Source organism: Erpetoichthys calabaricus, chromosome 6, assembly GCF_900747795.2.
Source record: "Erpetoichthys calabaricus chromosome 6, fErpCal1.3, whole genome shotgun sequence".
Lineage (NCBI taxonomy): Eukaryota > Metazoa > Chordata > Cladistia > Polypteriformes > Polypteridae > Erpetoichthys > Erpetoichthys calabaricus.
Window position 1 is genome coordinate 5,146,165 of NC_041399.2, and position 15,303 is coordinate 5,161,467.

At 40.3% G+C, this 15,303-nt stretch overlaps 1 protein-coding gene across 1 annotated transcript in view; it reads left to right on the forward strand.

The window, feature by feature from the left end:
* The window catches only part of mmp16b (matrix metallopeptidase 16b (membrane-inserted)), a 201,792-nt gene that overhangs the window by 77,258 nt on the left and 109,231 nt on the right, over positions 1 to 15,303 (forward strand). The window contains exon 2 of the mRNA XM_051929263.1: positions 14,673 to 14,821. Within this exon, the coding sequence (XP_051785223.1) occupies positions 14,673 to 14,821 (149 nt within the window). The remainder of the gene's footprint in view (positions 1 to 14,672; positions 14,822 to 15,303) is intronic.

The following is a 15,303-nucleotide window of genomic DNA, read 5'->3' on the forward strand; positions in this document are numbered from 1 at the left end:
ATCCCAGTCCTTTTCTTAAAGTTCTCGAAGCACTCCCGACTGGCTTTAAAGTCCTCCTTTTGAGCACCAGTATCAGGCGTGCCTTTCATGAAATCATTCTGGAGGACCTCGGCTTTCTCACAAATTATCGTCTCAGAAATTACATCACCAGCCATCTGTTTTCCAATAATCCAAACGAGGAGGAGTTTTTCCATCTCTTCCATACTTTTCGATCTTCCAGAGGTCAGTGTCGTAACCCCTTTCTCCACATCAGCTGCTTTGATAGTGTCTTTATTTTTCAAAATCGTACAAACAGTCGATTTAGTCATCCCGAACATAGTAACGAGATCAGCCACACGTGTACTGCTCTTTCATGCTTAGTGATAAGATCTTTCTTAACTTCAATCGTAGCTTTAACAGCTTTCCTCTTACTCTAATTTTCCTCACTATACTTTTTAAGACCCATGGCGAATACACTAAGTTGCTATTATATAAAAAAATAACACTAAACAGGGACAAAAGCATAAAATTAGCAGCAAACATCACACAAGATGCTTTCACTACGGCTTCCGACAACGAACTGAACAACACATCGTATGGGAGGCCCGAGCGCTGGGGAAACGTACACACAAACACACATGAACAACGTGCTGGGTGTTCACATACTGGGGCAAAATTTGCTCGACTTTTTCGTTCAGACTCCAAGTTGTTCAAGTTCTGGGGCATTTGTATTCTGGGGGGAAGTTAACTTTGAGAAGTTGAATTTGAAGCTTAATTGTTCATAGGATGCAAAGATGCTATCGATGTACAAATCTCTAAGTTTTTAAATCCCAGACATTCAATATGGTGTATGTTTCAGAGGGTGGAAAAGAGTGGCAGTCATGTAGAGATGCACCAGATAAGAACTGCTCTGTCTTAAAGTGATTCCTACATTGGTACCGTATTTGAAGAGAAGGAAGAGCAAATAGATTATTGGTGTATTGACGATAATTTGTATTAATTGGCACACCAAATGTGGAATACGAACAAGTACTGCAAGATTTTATTTCTATTGCGGACTAGGCTTGTGTATATTAAGTCAATGTTCAGGGGCCTCATGCGTAACACCGTACATAAAATTCACACTAAAACATGGCGTAAGGACAAAAGTGGAAATGTGCGTATGCACAAAAAAATCCAAATGCATAAATCTGTGCGTTCGCCAACTTCCACGTTTTTCCACTCCATAAATCCCGGTTAGCGTGAAAAGTAACGCACGTGCACGTGCCTGTTGCCCCACTCAAACTCCTTCCAGAATTACTCCTCTTTGAATATGCAAATCAATATAAATAACCCTTAAGCTCAGCGTTCTGTGAAAAGTCAATGGCAAAAGCACGGGGCAAAATAGAAAAATTTCAGTGAATACCAAGTGGAGGCAAGAAAAACTTACTATCTGTTGGTTTAAACAGTGATATAAATAACAAAAGGAAGTTGATCAAGTGACATAGAGTATCGCAGAAACTCGAAAGCTCAAGTTCACAAAGTCGCAGAGTGCCCGAAATAAAAAAGAACTTTTCAGATATCAAAGTCGCCATGAAAAGGCTAGTCGTAGCCCACCGTCTGAGTGTCATATGAAAGCTTATTAGGGTACAGAGAAAAAAAAAATAGGTACACAGTGGGGAAAAAAAGCTTGGAATGTCAACTTTAATCTTGAAATTTCCACTTTAATCGCATAGTTTATTTTACCATTAAAGTAGAACATCATAAACGTCATCTTAAAATCGTTTAATTTACTAGTTTCTCAAATCCCATCGTAACTAAAGTGGCATGTTAAATGCTTTGTTTTGTATTTAATCTTCTATGTGTTCTATGTGTGTGAATGACTACGTGCTTCTTAAATGGGCTTTATCTTCACCGGACAGGACACAGAATCCATAACATTCATGATATTATAGCTCTCTGAATAATTAAAATACTGAGATGTATACGTGATATCATTTTCATGATGATAGGAGTTCAGGCATGTTATTAAACAGGGAAACACAGTGGCTCCCTGTTTAGTGATTGTTCCTGCCTCCTGCAAGATGCTTGCTGCACCATGCGTGACCTTCGATGAAGTAATTTATTGTAGCAGTACTGTCTCTCTCAAATATACTAACCCCCAATTCCTGTCCTTCCTTTTCTTTCTCCAAATACCCAATCGCCAAACAATCAGCTCTGTATAGACGTTAAGCCACCTGTAAGCTGAGAACACTGATTCTTCAAAACTTTTAAGGAACATTGAAATATCTTCGTAGTACATGTTTAATTATTCTATCCATCTATCCTTCCAGTGTCGCGCCAGCACCAGCAAGAATACAGCACAAGGCAGGAACAATTCGTGAACGGAGTGCCAGCTCCTCGCTAGCGCTGTGCCACCGTGTCCTCGCATGTTTAATTATTAACAATATAGATTATTTAAATGAAGTTAAAGTTTTATCTGTATAATATAATAAACATATTTTGCTGCATTTCATCTTAAAAATGATCTCGTCATCATATGTAAATACGCGATTTACAAAGTGGAACAGGTTGTGTAATATTATAACTGTATCTCAAGTTTACAGTGAGGTGATTGTATTTATAAGTACAAACAGTTCTACAAGGAGCACTTGATGGACTGATTGAGTGCGTTTAGAGTTCTTGGGATGAAGCTGTTTCTGAACTGCAAGGTCCCTACAGGAAATGCTCTGAAGTGTTTGTTGTATGAGAGCCGTTCAAATAGACTGTGCGCATGGCCGAGGCAGCGTGTGCTTGATGCTGTATACCGGTAATTCTCTTTCTGATCAGATTGCACATTCAGATACAGTGGGATAAATAGTCTGAGTGGTGCATTGAGAGGAACAACGCTAAAGCAGTTTTGGTATTTGGAATAGTTTGACCATCAGTTTAATTACAATCAGATGCCTTAAACTAATAAACAATATGCGGTTAATTTCAGTGTATTTGATAAAGCCGTGTCAGGGATGTGTATCTAACAAAGAAAGGGAAACCACACAGAAACAAAAGCACTACTTTGATGCTGGGTGCCGCCAGTTTGCAAAACCGAGCGGAGAACTTGCGTATGCCAAGCATTCAGCTATAATTTATTTCTAATGTCCTCACTATATCCATTTTTTCCAATCCCTAAGATCTCTGTTTTCTTATTATTTAGTCTGAGGAAATAACTACTCATCCACTCAGAAACACAAGTAAGACATTGGGGATCAGTGAATCAAGAGAGTCGGGGTCATCAGGCGCTATTGATAAATACAGTTGTGTGTCATCCGCAGAGCTGTGGTCGCTCACGTTATGCCTTGAGATAATCTGACCTAACGGAAGCATGGAGAGCGAGAAGAGCAGCAGACCCAGGAGAGACCCAAGCATTCAACTTGCGTGAAAATGTCCATGGCTTTATGCCGAGTTCAGGTTTTATACATCACAATTTGAGCATGGAAACGGGACTACGCAACATTTTTGTGCGTACACACCATTTATACATGAGGCTCCAGGTCTTTATAGCCTGTATATTTGTCATGCAGAAAGTGTGGTAGTGCCATACCACCTTCTGTTTTAGGTCATCATCAACTTGCCCTTTAAATACAATACAATTCAATACAATTTATTTTTGTAGAGCCCAAAATCACACAAGAAGTGCCACAATGGGCTTTAACAGGCCCTGCCTTTTGACGGCCCCCCAGCCTTGACTCTCTAAGAAGACCAAAAAAAAAATACTTGTAGGGAAAAAATGGAAGAAACTTTCTGAAAGGATGCGTGGATGTTTCAAATTCTAAATAAATGAAGTTATGATTAAATCTAATTTTTTAAAAATTATTTGCTAATGCATAAGGGGATACTTTGAATAGAAAAAAAAGTTTGTGAAGAATGTTCATCTTGACCATGTTGATACTCCCTGTTAATGTGAGAGGTAGTGTACACCGTCTCTTCATGTGTTGTTTACTTTTTGTGTTTTAATTGTTCTTTTAACACTTCTGTTTGACTCAGAATTGTCAATTTGTATCTTGAAGTTGATACAGAATTTACAGAATTTAAAGAGTTTAGAGTTGGTGATGTTAATAACAACAACAACATTTATTTCTATAGCACGTTTGCATACAAATGATGGAGCGCAAAGTGCTTTACAAGATGAATAAAGAAAGAAGAAAAACATATGAATAAGATTAGGCAATACTAATTAACAAAGAATAAGGTAAAGTCTGATGGCATGGCGGACAGAAAAAAAACACTCCAAAGGGCAATAAGGAAAAAAAAATCTGCAGGGGTTCTGAGGCCACGAGACCACCCAGCCACCCTAACATCAATGATCTCAATCAGTCCTCAGGTTTTCAGACTTCATGTGAAAGAATTTGATGATGATGATGGTCATGTGGACCTCTTGCCTTCAATCCATCAATGTAGGGACTGCATGGTGCCCTGATCAAGTGGTGGTAGCACAGATCAGCACCACAGAAAACCAGAAAAAGAACAGCAGAGAAAGTAGGGGTTAGTATTGATTTACATGATAAAAATAATTCAATGCATATACAAAAAATTAGGATTACATTAAAATGAAACTATGAGAAAGCCATGTTAAAATAATGAGTTTTTAGCAATTTTTTAAAGTCCTCCACTGTATTAGCCTGGTAAATTTCCATCGGTAAACTCGTATTGCAGATTTGAGGTGCATAACAGCAGAAGACCGCCTTACCACTTCTTTTAAGTTTAGCTTTTGGAATTCTAAGGTTACGATTTGGAGTGTAAGGTGAGAGACATTCCGAGGTGTAGGATGGAGTGAGATTACTGAAGGCTTTGTAAACCATAAGCCGTATTTTAAAGTCAATTCTAAATGGTAACCAGTGTAGTGACCAGTGTAGTGATGCTCAGACTGGGGTGAAGTGCTCGGATTTTCTTTTCCTAGTTATGATTCTGGCAGCTGCATTTTGCACTCATTGTAATCGATTGGTGTCATTTTGTTATATTTCTTAAGTGAAAAAATGTTGTCCTGAGTAATATACAATTTAAAATTTAGGTCACACTCAATAGTTACCCCTAAATTCTTTACCTCTGTCTTGACTTTAAGCTTTATGGATCAAATTTATTTCTAATATCCTCACTATATCCATCCATCCATCCATCCATTTTCCAACCCGCTGAATCCAAACACAGGGTCACGGGGGGTCTGCTGGAGCCAATCCCAGCCAACACAGGGCACAAGGCAGGAACCAATCCCGGGCAGGGTGCCAACCCACCGCAGCCTCACTATATCCATTTTTTCCAATCCCTAAGATCTCTGTTTTCTTATTATTTACTCTGAGGAAATAACTACTCATCCACTCAGAAACACAAGTAAGACATTGCGGGTCAGTGAATCAAGAGAGTCGGGGTCATCAGGCGCTATTGATAAATACAGTTGTGTGTCGTCAGCAGAGCTGTGGTCGCTCACGTTATGCCTTAAGATAATCTGACCTAACGGAAGCATGGAGAGCGAGAAGAGCAGCATACCCAGGAGAGACCCTTGTGGACCACCATATAGAATATCAGGGTTCTCCAAAGTATAATTACCACAACTAACAAAGAATTTTCTACCTGTTAAGTGAGACTCAAACCAATTTAAGGCCCTGCCTGAGAGGCCCACCCACTGACTAAGGCGATTTCTAAGAATATTGTGATCAATGGTATCAAATGCGGCACTCCAATCTAAGAGGATGAGAACAGATAAATGGCCTCTGTCTGCATTGACTACTTTAACGAGTGCAGTTTCTGTACTGTGATTTGTTCTAAAACCTGACTGAAACTTATCAAGAATAGCAGGTTCATTGAGGTGGTCATTTAGCTGTGTAATGATGGCGGGTTAGAATGGGGCATTTGAGGAACTTGTCCATATTCTTTGGCTTTCTTCCCGAAGTGTGCAGTGTGTAAGAGGTTGTCATCTGCTCGTAACTGGACATCATGTCAGTGTGCAAGAGCAAAATGCCCCTTTGAATGGCAGCAGAACTGAAATCTTCCATTATCAGCCCCCTGTAGATTATTTTAACTGAAGCTGACGACCCATACAGGGCGTCCATTTACATTTTGATACCGAAGTTCAGACTACTTTTATACATCAAAAGGACATTTTGAGTTCCCTGTGTGTTTATTTAAAATCTTTGTGAGGCACGCAGCCAGGTACGGGAATGACAAGTCTTGTGGAAAAATCTGTCCTGTTTAATTCAACAAAAGTTCAACTAAAAAACAAACGTCTTGTGGCATTAAGCGTCTTGAATTCAGGCTTACAAATAAACCCTCTGCTCTAGCCGTAGGATCAACATTTGTTTGCTCGGGAGTTTCATCTGGTGGGTCGCTCTTACCATAAAGATACCACCCTCTGGGCTGTCGGGGTTCTTATGGGTGTGGAACTGGAAAGGGCGGGGCTAAGTGCCCTCACTGGGCGGTTTTTCAGTGCTGCGGGGAGAGAAGGAGAAGATAATGTTAGCAACAGCGCCACCTCTTGGCCCATCAGATTATTATATACCTGGCTCAAGCCTAAGAGGAGATTCTCCAGCAGCGTGCATGCGTGACAGGCAATTTAAAGAAAATCTTTAAAACTGAAACTGATTTTTATTTTTTTAAGAATATCAAACCTGCCAGGACTGCCCACAGATTGAAAACCACTCAGTCAATGCTGCCATTAATATAACAGATATAATCTCAGCAGTCGTAAGGCTCCTTTGCCCCAGTGAATTTCTTTTACTGAGATGAAAGACCGTTGCAAGTGGAGCAGAATGCTAACTTGAATAAGGATGCAAATTGTTTCTTGGCATGTCCCGTTTCCGACTGTGTTTTACTTTTCCCCTCTCATTTCCCTTCTTTTACATCAGCTCCATCATTCCACTAATCATTTCCCCCCAATTAGAAATGAACTTCATTGATAAGAATGCCATCTCGCCTGCCAGCTTTAGCAGCTGCCAGTTTGGAACACATGTAACTGGAGATCATGTGGGTGATCTGGAAGTAAATAAGGCAAGAGTGGAAAATCCATCCCAGTGTCAGCTGGGAATAAATGGCCTTGCCCTAGTTTGTCCTCGTGTGTTTCTTCCTTGTCAGAGCTGGAAAGCGATACAAACCGCCATGGGAATTGTCTGACCTGTAGATTTATGAAAGACGGCCTGCTAGGTACTAGACTTGTTTCCCACTAGGAATACTAGCCATTTACAAGAAAGTGGGTCATTGTCAGCCGCTGACTTCAGAACAGTGACCGCAGACACATTTTTTTTCTTGTTGGTGATATTCATTTGGGTATTTTCTAAAAACAGCTTTAGCAATAGGCACGGAAAAGGAACCAAGCTGGGACTGCATAAGGCGGGCAGCAACTACATGCATTTGGACCGTCGGGTGAATGGGGTGAGAGCACAGGAACAGCTGGCTTGTCATTGGGGGGCATTTTAGGTATGAACATATCGGGGGCGGAGCCTCGGAGAGAGAGATAAAGATGCAGTCAGAAAGGGCGGAGACTGGAAGAGAGAGACACAGTTGGGAGGGGCAGAGCAGGATTGATATATATATATATATATATGTACATATATACAGTACTGTGCAAAAGTTTTAGGCAGGTGTGAAAAAATGCTGTAAACAAAGAATGCTTTCAAAAATGGAAATGTTAATCATTTATTTTCATCAATCAACAAAATGCAGTGAATGAACAAAAGAGAAATCGAAATCAAATCAATATTTGGTGTGACCACCCTTTGCCTTCAAAACAGCATCAATTCTTCTAGGTACACTTGTACACAGTTTTTGAAGGAACACGGCTGGTAGGTTGTTCCAAACATCTTGGAGAACTAACCACAGATCTTCTGTGGCTGTACTGTCGGCTTCCTCACATCCTTCTGTCTCTTCATGTAATCCCAGACACACTTGATGATGTTGAGATCAGGGCTCTGTGGGGGCCATACCATCACTACCAGGACTTCTTGTTCTTCTTTACGCTGAAGATAGTTCTTAATGACTTTGGCTGTATGTTTGGGGTCGTTGTCCTGCTGCAGAATAAATTTGGGGCCAATCATACACCTCCCTGATGATATTGCATGATGGATAAGTATCTGCCTGTATTTCTCAGCATTGAGAACACCATTAATCCTGACCAAATCTCCAGCTCCATTTGCAGAAATGCCGCCCCAAACGTTCAAGGAACCTCCACCATGCTTCACTGTTGCCTGCAGACACTCATTATTGTACCACTCTCCAGCCCTTCGACGAACAAACTGCCTTCTGCGACAACCAAATATTTCAAATTTTGACTCATCAGTCCAGAGCACCTGCTGCCATTTTTCTGCACCCCAGTTCCTATGTTTTCGTGCAGACTTGAGTCACTTGGCCTTGTTTCCACGTCGGAGGTATGGCTTTTTTGCTGTAACTCTTCGATGAAGACCACTTCTGGCCAGACTTCTCCGGACAGTAGATGGGTGTACCTGGGTCCCACTGGTTTCTGCCAGTTCTGAGCTGATGGCACTGCTGGACATCTTCCGATTTCGAAGGGTAATAAGCTTCATGTGTCTTTCATCTGCTGCACTAAGTTTCCTTGGCTGACCACTGCGTCTACGATCCTCAATGTTGCCCGTTTCTTTGTGCTTCTTCAAAAGAGCTTGAACAGCACATCTTGAAACCCCAGTCTGCTTTGAAATCTTTGTCTGGGAGAGACCTTGCTGATGCAGTAGAACTACCTTGTGTCTTGTTGCTGTGCTCAATCTTGCCATGACATGAAACTGTCTTCCACAACCTCACCTTGGTAGCCGAGTTTGGCTGTTCCTCACCCAGTTTTAAGCCTCCTGCACAGCTGTTTCTGTTTTAGTTAATGACTGTGTTTCAACCTACGTGTGACATTGATGATCATTAGCACCTGTTTGGTAGAATTGGTTAATCAGACACCTGACTAGAATCCTACAAAATCCCTGACTTTGTGCAAGTGGACCTATAAGAATTGATGCTGGTTTGAAGGCAGAAGGTAGGGACACCAAATATTGATTTGATTTAGAGTTTTCTTTTGTTCGCTCACTTTGCATTTTGTAAATTGGTAACAATAAACAATCATTATTTATATTTCTGAAAGCATTCTTTGTTTACAGCATTTTTTCACACCTGCCTAAAACTTTTACACAGTACTGTATATATATATATATATATATATATATATATATATATATATATATATATATATATATATATAATATATATATATAGAGAGAGAGAGAGCCTGAGAAACAAATGCACCTAGAATGGGCGGAGCCATTTGAATAATAGTGCAAGGGTGTGTATTAGTTTGAGTGAAAGAGGTGATGAAGTACGTCAAGAGTAACACTTGCTTTATTTGACATTATGGTGTTTATTGTTTACCATGTATTTTTGTATAATATATATATATATCTCTATATATAGATATATATATATATATATATATATATATAAAATCCATCTTCTGTCTGTTTGTGTGTCTGTCCATTTTTCATGAGAGAACTACTTCATGGATTTAGATCAGGTTTTTTTTCTATAATTTGCTTGAACATTCCGGTTGATTTTGCGACTTTCTCATCATGCTATGTATCACGGTTCACTCGCGGTACCGATTTATTTGCGCAAATTCGAGAGAGACGCTGCGGGCCAAGGGGCGGGGCCCTCCTCACTCATGCGCCAGCCTCCATTCAAGTTGCTCTACCGCTCGCCACGTGTTGGAGCGCACCTTGCCATCCGCTTAGCTAGCGATACCTGTTTGTTCAGCAGACATTATCATCTAGAGATTGTTAAAGAGTAAAGTTTGACGTTTTTGAGAGAGAGATCAGAGCTACGTGTGTTTTAGAGGGTAGTGATATCACGGTCATGTGCTCTTAATCCCCACTTGGGGGACACTCTATCATCAGAGCTGAACACGATCAGATACAGTGCCAACGTTTGGCATTAGAGCGTACCTACCTTGGCCAGAATTACATTTGGTTTTTTTATTGATTTTTAAAGTTTGTCCTGTTTCACTACTACATGGGTAGAGCCGTGGGGGGACAGCTAGTCAATTATACTTATAGTTTTCTGCCCTGCCTCCTTTATGTGAAACCTGGGGAGGCAGGACCACCTCATCAAGTAGACAGGGTGCTGTTCCCTGCAAGTATGTTGCTCTCATAGCATCTTCAGCATTGATCTGGACTGATTTCTGTATTTGGATGTATTGAATTTCTTGGCTTTTGGCTCCTGCCTTTTTGTTTTAATGTATTTGCAATATTTGGATTTGTTTGCTTTTTGCCCTTTTTACTGGTTTGTGTTAGGGGTCAAAGTAGGGTTCCTGTCCTAATTTCTGCTTATGTTTATTGATTTACTTTATTTTTTAGAATATTTTTGCTTTTTAAATATTTTTATGTTTTTCTGTTAATATATTATTTTTCTAACTACATATAACTTGATAATTTTATGCTGTTTAGTTATCATGTAGTATTTGTGTAGATTTTGTGGTTCTCTTATGTTCCTTATATTATGTGGGTGATTCCCCAAGAGGTGGAGTCACCTGTCAATCACTGTTAAGGGACCGCCCCCAACCCTATAAAGGCAGGCTGAGAATTAAAGTCCAGCGTGGCTCGTTTTGGTGAAATTTGTGAATTTCGTATTTTCTTTGATTGTGATCTCTGAGTCTTGACTATTTTTTTTGCTTCTGCTGCTCGGATTTTCTTCTGGATTTCTTATTTGGACTCATTTGCTTTGAATAACCTGTTAGTCAAGTCCTTATTGCTCATTTTTTGCTCCTATAAACTATTTTGTTGTTTTTTTTCCTATAATAAGTCCTGCTTTTATGGAATTTTTTCATTGCCTTGCTCAGTACAAGTCAGGGGTTTATAGTGATCCTCTCCCTTGTAGAACATTTTGATTGGTTTGTAGATTGGCTGCCTGGTGTAGGTTGAAGTCCACCATTCCAGTAGAAGCTAGGCTGTCTTTTGGTGCACCTCCTCTGGGCTGGCCTCACGCCACTCTGGCCGCTTTGGGAGATCAACTATAGAAAAGCGCTATATAAATGCAAATAACTATTATTAATTATTATTATTAACCTTTGCCTTTTGTTATTCTTTTCTATTTAAAACAACAGCATTTATTTCTATAACACATTTTCATGGAAAAGATTTAACCCAAAGGATGATGTTATGCTTCAGCTGGGGTCAACCCATCCCCTAATGAGGTCAATATATCGCATTGGCCTCTGTTTTGTTCATTTTGTTATGTTAACATTGTTGATTATTTAGTTGCATTATCTTTATGGGTCTTTTTCTGTGTGCCATGTGTTTTGTGGGTGGTCCTCCAAGAGGCGGGGCCAACCGACCCATCACTGTCAAACGACTGCCCTCAGCCCTGAGAACTCACAGTCCAGTGCGGTTCATTAATTACGCTGGCGCTGGTGAGTTCTCTGGTGATTATTCTGTTTTGTTTTTTTTAATGAATTTCTTTTGTTTTAAGAGTTCTTTCTTTTCACCATTCATTGGATTTGTATATTGAAATTTGTTTGCCTCTGGATCACCTTTGCCTTTTCAGACAACTCCTTTGCCTTTGTCATCATTCTCAACTTATTTTGTGTTACAGAACATTTTTTATTTTAATAAATCAGTTTATTTATTTCACCTTTTAATGACTAGTGGGGTTATGACAATATTTTGAGATATTTTGGAACTTATTGTGATGAGGAACACCCAGTTCACAACAACTGACAAAGACAAATATAGTAGGAAAAGAAAAACAAACCAGGAATAGATAAAAAATGAGAATAGATTAATGTCATACCAGAAATAATAGATAAGAATATATCATGTAGTTAAATCATATAGATATACAGATAATTGAAAAAGTAAATTCTTAATATATAGATTTAAGTCTCAAAAAGATGAGTTCAATGGTATGGTTAGTTGGCTGGAGAGGGCAAAAATTATGCAAAAAAAAAAGAAAAGGCCACGTAACCCCCACTTTAAATTTCAGTTGTTTAAATATTAAAGAATTATATAAAATTACCTATATTAATATATACATTTTTAAATATTAATGAGCTTTGCTTCATTATCAGTGTTTTGTCTTGGTAGAGTAATATATATTGCTCTACTTTCCCCTTTTGTATTATTAATATGTAGCCTTACAATGCCTAATCTCACAGACTTACCACTGTTTATAAGGTACTATTATATATAACTTATCCCCACCTTCCCTTCTATATCTATAACCTCAGGCAATTAGATGTAGTAAAAAGACAAGCAGAAGTTAACTTACACATAAGATAATGTATTATTGATAATATTCATAAATAATAACAAAATGCAAAGTATATTTGAATATTGGCAACCATACAACCTGATTAAATGGTGATATGTAGTTCAGGCGGCACACAGACTTGTAGTTACTTAAAATGTCTCTAGTTAAGGCATCATTGGTGCTCAGCTTTCAGCCACATGTCTGTTCAAAATGGCTGCTGAGCTGTGCTCTTCATTGTGTTCTCTTCATCATCACAGGTTAGCAAGAGAGAGATTGTGAGGTAAAACACATACATTTATAGATTTTCTGTCCAACCCTGAGAGCCAATAGGACATCATGGTACTTAAAGGCCTCTGAGACAAGCCAATTCCAAACAGCCATACCTCAGACCAATGGGGAAATAGAACATCTTAACACCTGCCACCCCCAAGACCATATGTCTTTAAGTCTTTCTTGCGGGGGTAGATATGAATTAAGCAAAGAGACACTAACCAAACCGGTTTAAGGCACATCTTCCCCCAAATCCTGTCGTAAAATTCAAAGAGGCTCAGTCGTAAAGGGGGGGGGGGGGCAAACACGAATGCCTCTCACCAAAGTAACACTAAATTACATTGCTTTGCCTAAAAATTAAATAAAGACATACAAAATATTCATCAAGTTATATGTAAAATCTCACATCACAACAATCGGGTAGAGGTTTTTTGTTTTTTAATATCCGCTCTCCTGATATTTTTGTTGAACTTTTAAAAGCCTTCTTCCCATTTTCGGGCCTGTGCAGGCCACAAGCCTGCCGTTTTTTAGTTTGGACCTCGGCTGCCTGTGGTGGTGAGGCCTGCTGTTTGGATGGAAACCTCTAGTGGAATCGGGTCTGGCTTTTGATTCTGAGAGGCCCACATTTCTTTTGTGATTATTTCGATTTGCAGGAATCATAACTCTTGTAATAACAGATGCAGTTCACTTGTGAATTCTGTTCAATGACTTCTCAACACCTCATTTTTATGTCTGGTGTATTCTGACTCACCGGTACATGAACTCCCCTACATGCGATGTACCGTTTGACTCGTCTTCCTGTCTAAATATCTGAGCTGTAAAGCTTTTTGGGGTCTCCCCTCCCTTATTTTTAGCCTTTTTAATCGCTTCTACACATCGATCAACATCCCTTGACTTAAATTCAACGCTATTTATCATATAATCCAACATTTTATTTGCGTTTTTATTCGTTTCTACACATTGCTTAGTGTTGCATAAACATGTACAGTAGCCCTAAATCCTTTTTAGAGGTCTCTTCCTGTAGCTCAGTGTCTCCCATCTTGTATTTATAGTCGGCTAGCTGCATGTGGTCTTCGGGACAAAATACAACCCAAAGACTCCCTAGAAGTTTTACTATGATGCATGTATGCGCCATCTAGTGGCCGTGGTTGAGCATGAGCAGAGTGGACTGCTCCATACACACACACTACACACACACACACCTTTTGTTTATACATGTTGTCTTCAATGGCCCAGCCGGGACACCTCTTCCTTGGAGCAAGTGTGGACAGAGCATTACCTCCCCCATAGCACTAGATGGCAGCGGTGCATCGGACTTCTGCAGGGTTTCATGGGAGATGGAGTTGGATACAACCCTGTTGGGATCCAGGGGTGCCGCCAGGGGGGCACTGCAGCTGCTCCTGAGTCCGTGTGGAGGGTTATTCCGCCACACCCGGGTGACTTACATAAGGGGCCAGCAAAGACTACTCGGGGAGCCAGAGTTGGGAGGAGGGAGACGAAGCTTGCCAAGGAGGAGTGGAGGAGAAAAGGGAAGAGAGTATTGTGCTTGTGCTTGACGTCACCCACAAATGAAGAAACAAAATAAAAACGCTTTTATCAGTGTGCCTCCTGTGTCAGGTTGGGTAGAGTTGTCACAGTGTCTGATGTTCATGTAGCACACGTGTAGCACTTTGCAGGTTTTCTACGTTAAGCTGTTCAGTTCTGAAACACGTTCAGGTCTTTTCAAATTCTTGATGCTGCCTCTTCAGTGTCTGCCATCCTTCCAGTTTTTGCGACATCTGTGAATTTACGATAATAGAATGAGTGTCATTAATGTAAATCAGAAAAGGTATTGAGGGTCCACGAACAGAGCCCCGATATCCTCACTCCATTCTCCTCATATCTGTACTCCGACATCCAGTTTCGTAGATTCCCTCTGACGCCTACAGCTTCTCGTCACAGAATGAATTAGCTGCCATTTCATTGGAGGGCCGCTAGGCCGGAAGCCAGCAGGTAGCAGTTGGAAGTAAGCTGGACTGGGGTGGGCCTCTTCTGGGTAGTCCTGGTCTGCCTCCTGGCTGATAATCACCATGTTTGCGACTCCCAATCACAACACATTTCAGTTTGCACACAGGCTGACGTTGTTGAAACATGATGCCAATCCACTAACCATTTACTTGTTCTTCTTTTTTTGTTTTGTTTTTCAGGACTGGTTGCAGAAATATGGCTACCTTCCACCGACTGACCCTCGAATGTCAGTATTACGCTCTGCACAAACCATGCAGTCAGCTATCGCTGCCATGCAGCGGCTCTATGGTATTAAAATCACCGGCACTTTGGACAGAAACACATTAGAGTAAGTAATCCAAGACGCCACGCTGTGGACTGCTGGGTTTTGCTTTTACAATTGTACTGGATGGGTCTGTGCGTCTCCAGTATTGTCCAAGGTTATTAAATCTTCCAGTTTCATGTGGTGGCTCAGTACTCTGCGTATTTCCTAAAGTCATTAAAGCTTTATATTTCAGAGCTCCTTTTCAGGCGTCGGAGGGTTTTTTTTACAGGTATCGGGTTCCGAATCTCTGACCACCACCCTGGGTATCTGTTGCATGGCAGCTAATTAATTAACTCAAGTTTTCTGGTGGCTAATCGTAGCCAAATCTAGCAGGGTTGTGAAATGAAATGAATACTTTAAATAGAGAAGAAGACGAAGATGAAAAAAAACTGAATGGGACTTTCCTCTTCCAGTCAAATCATCACAAAGGTCTCTTCAGACCAGAAAACTGCCCCTCCAGTCCGTCATTGAAGTCTTTAAGGAGTGGGGTGGAGAGCAAGACGTTA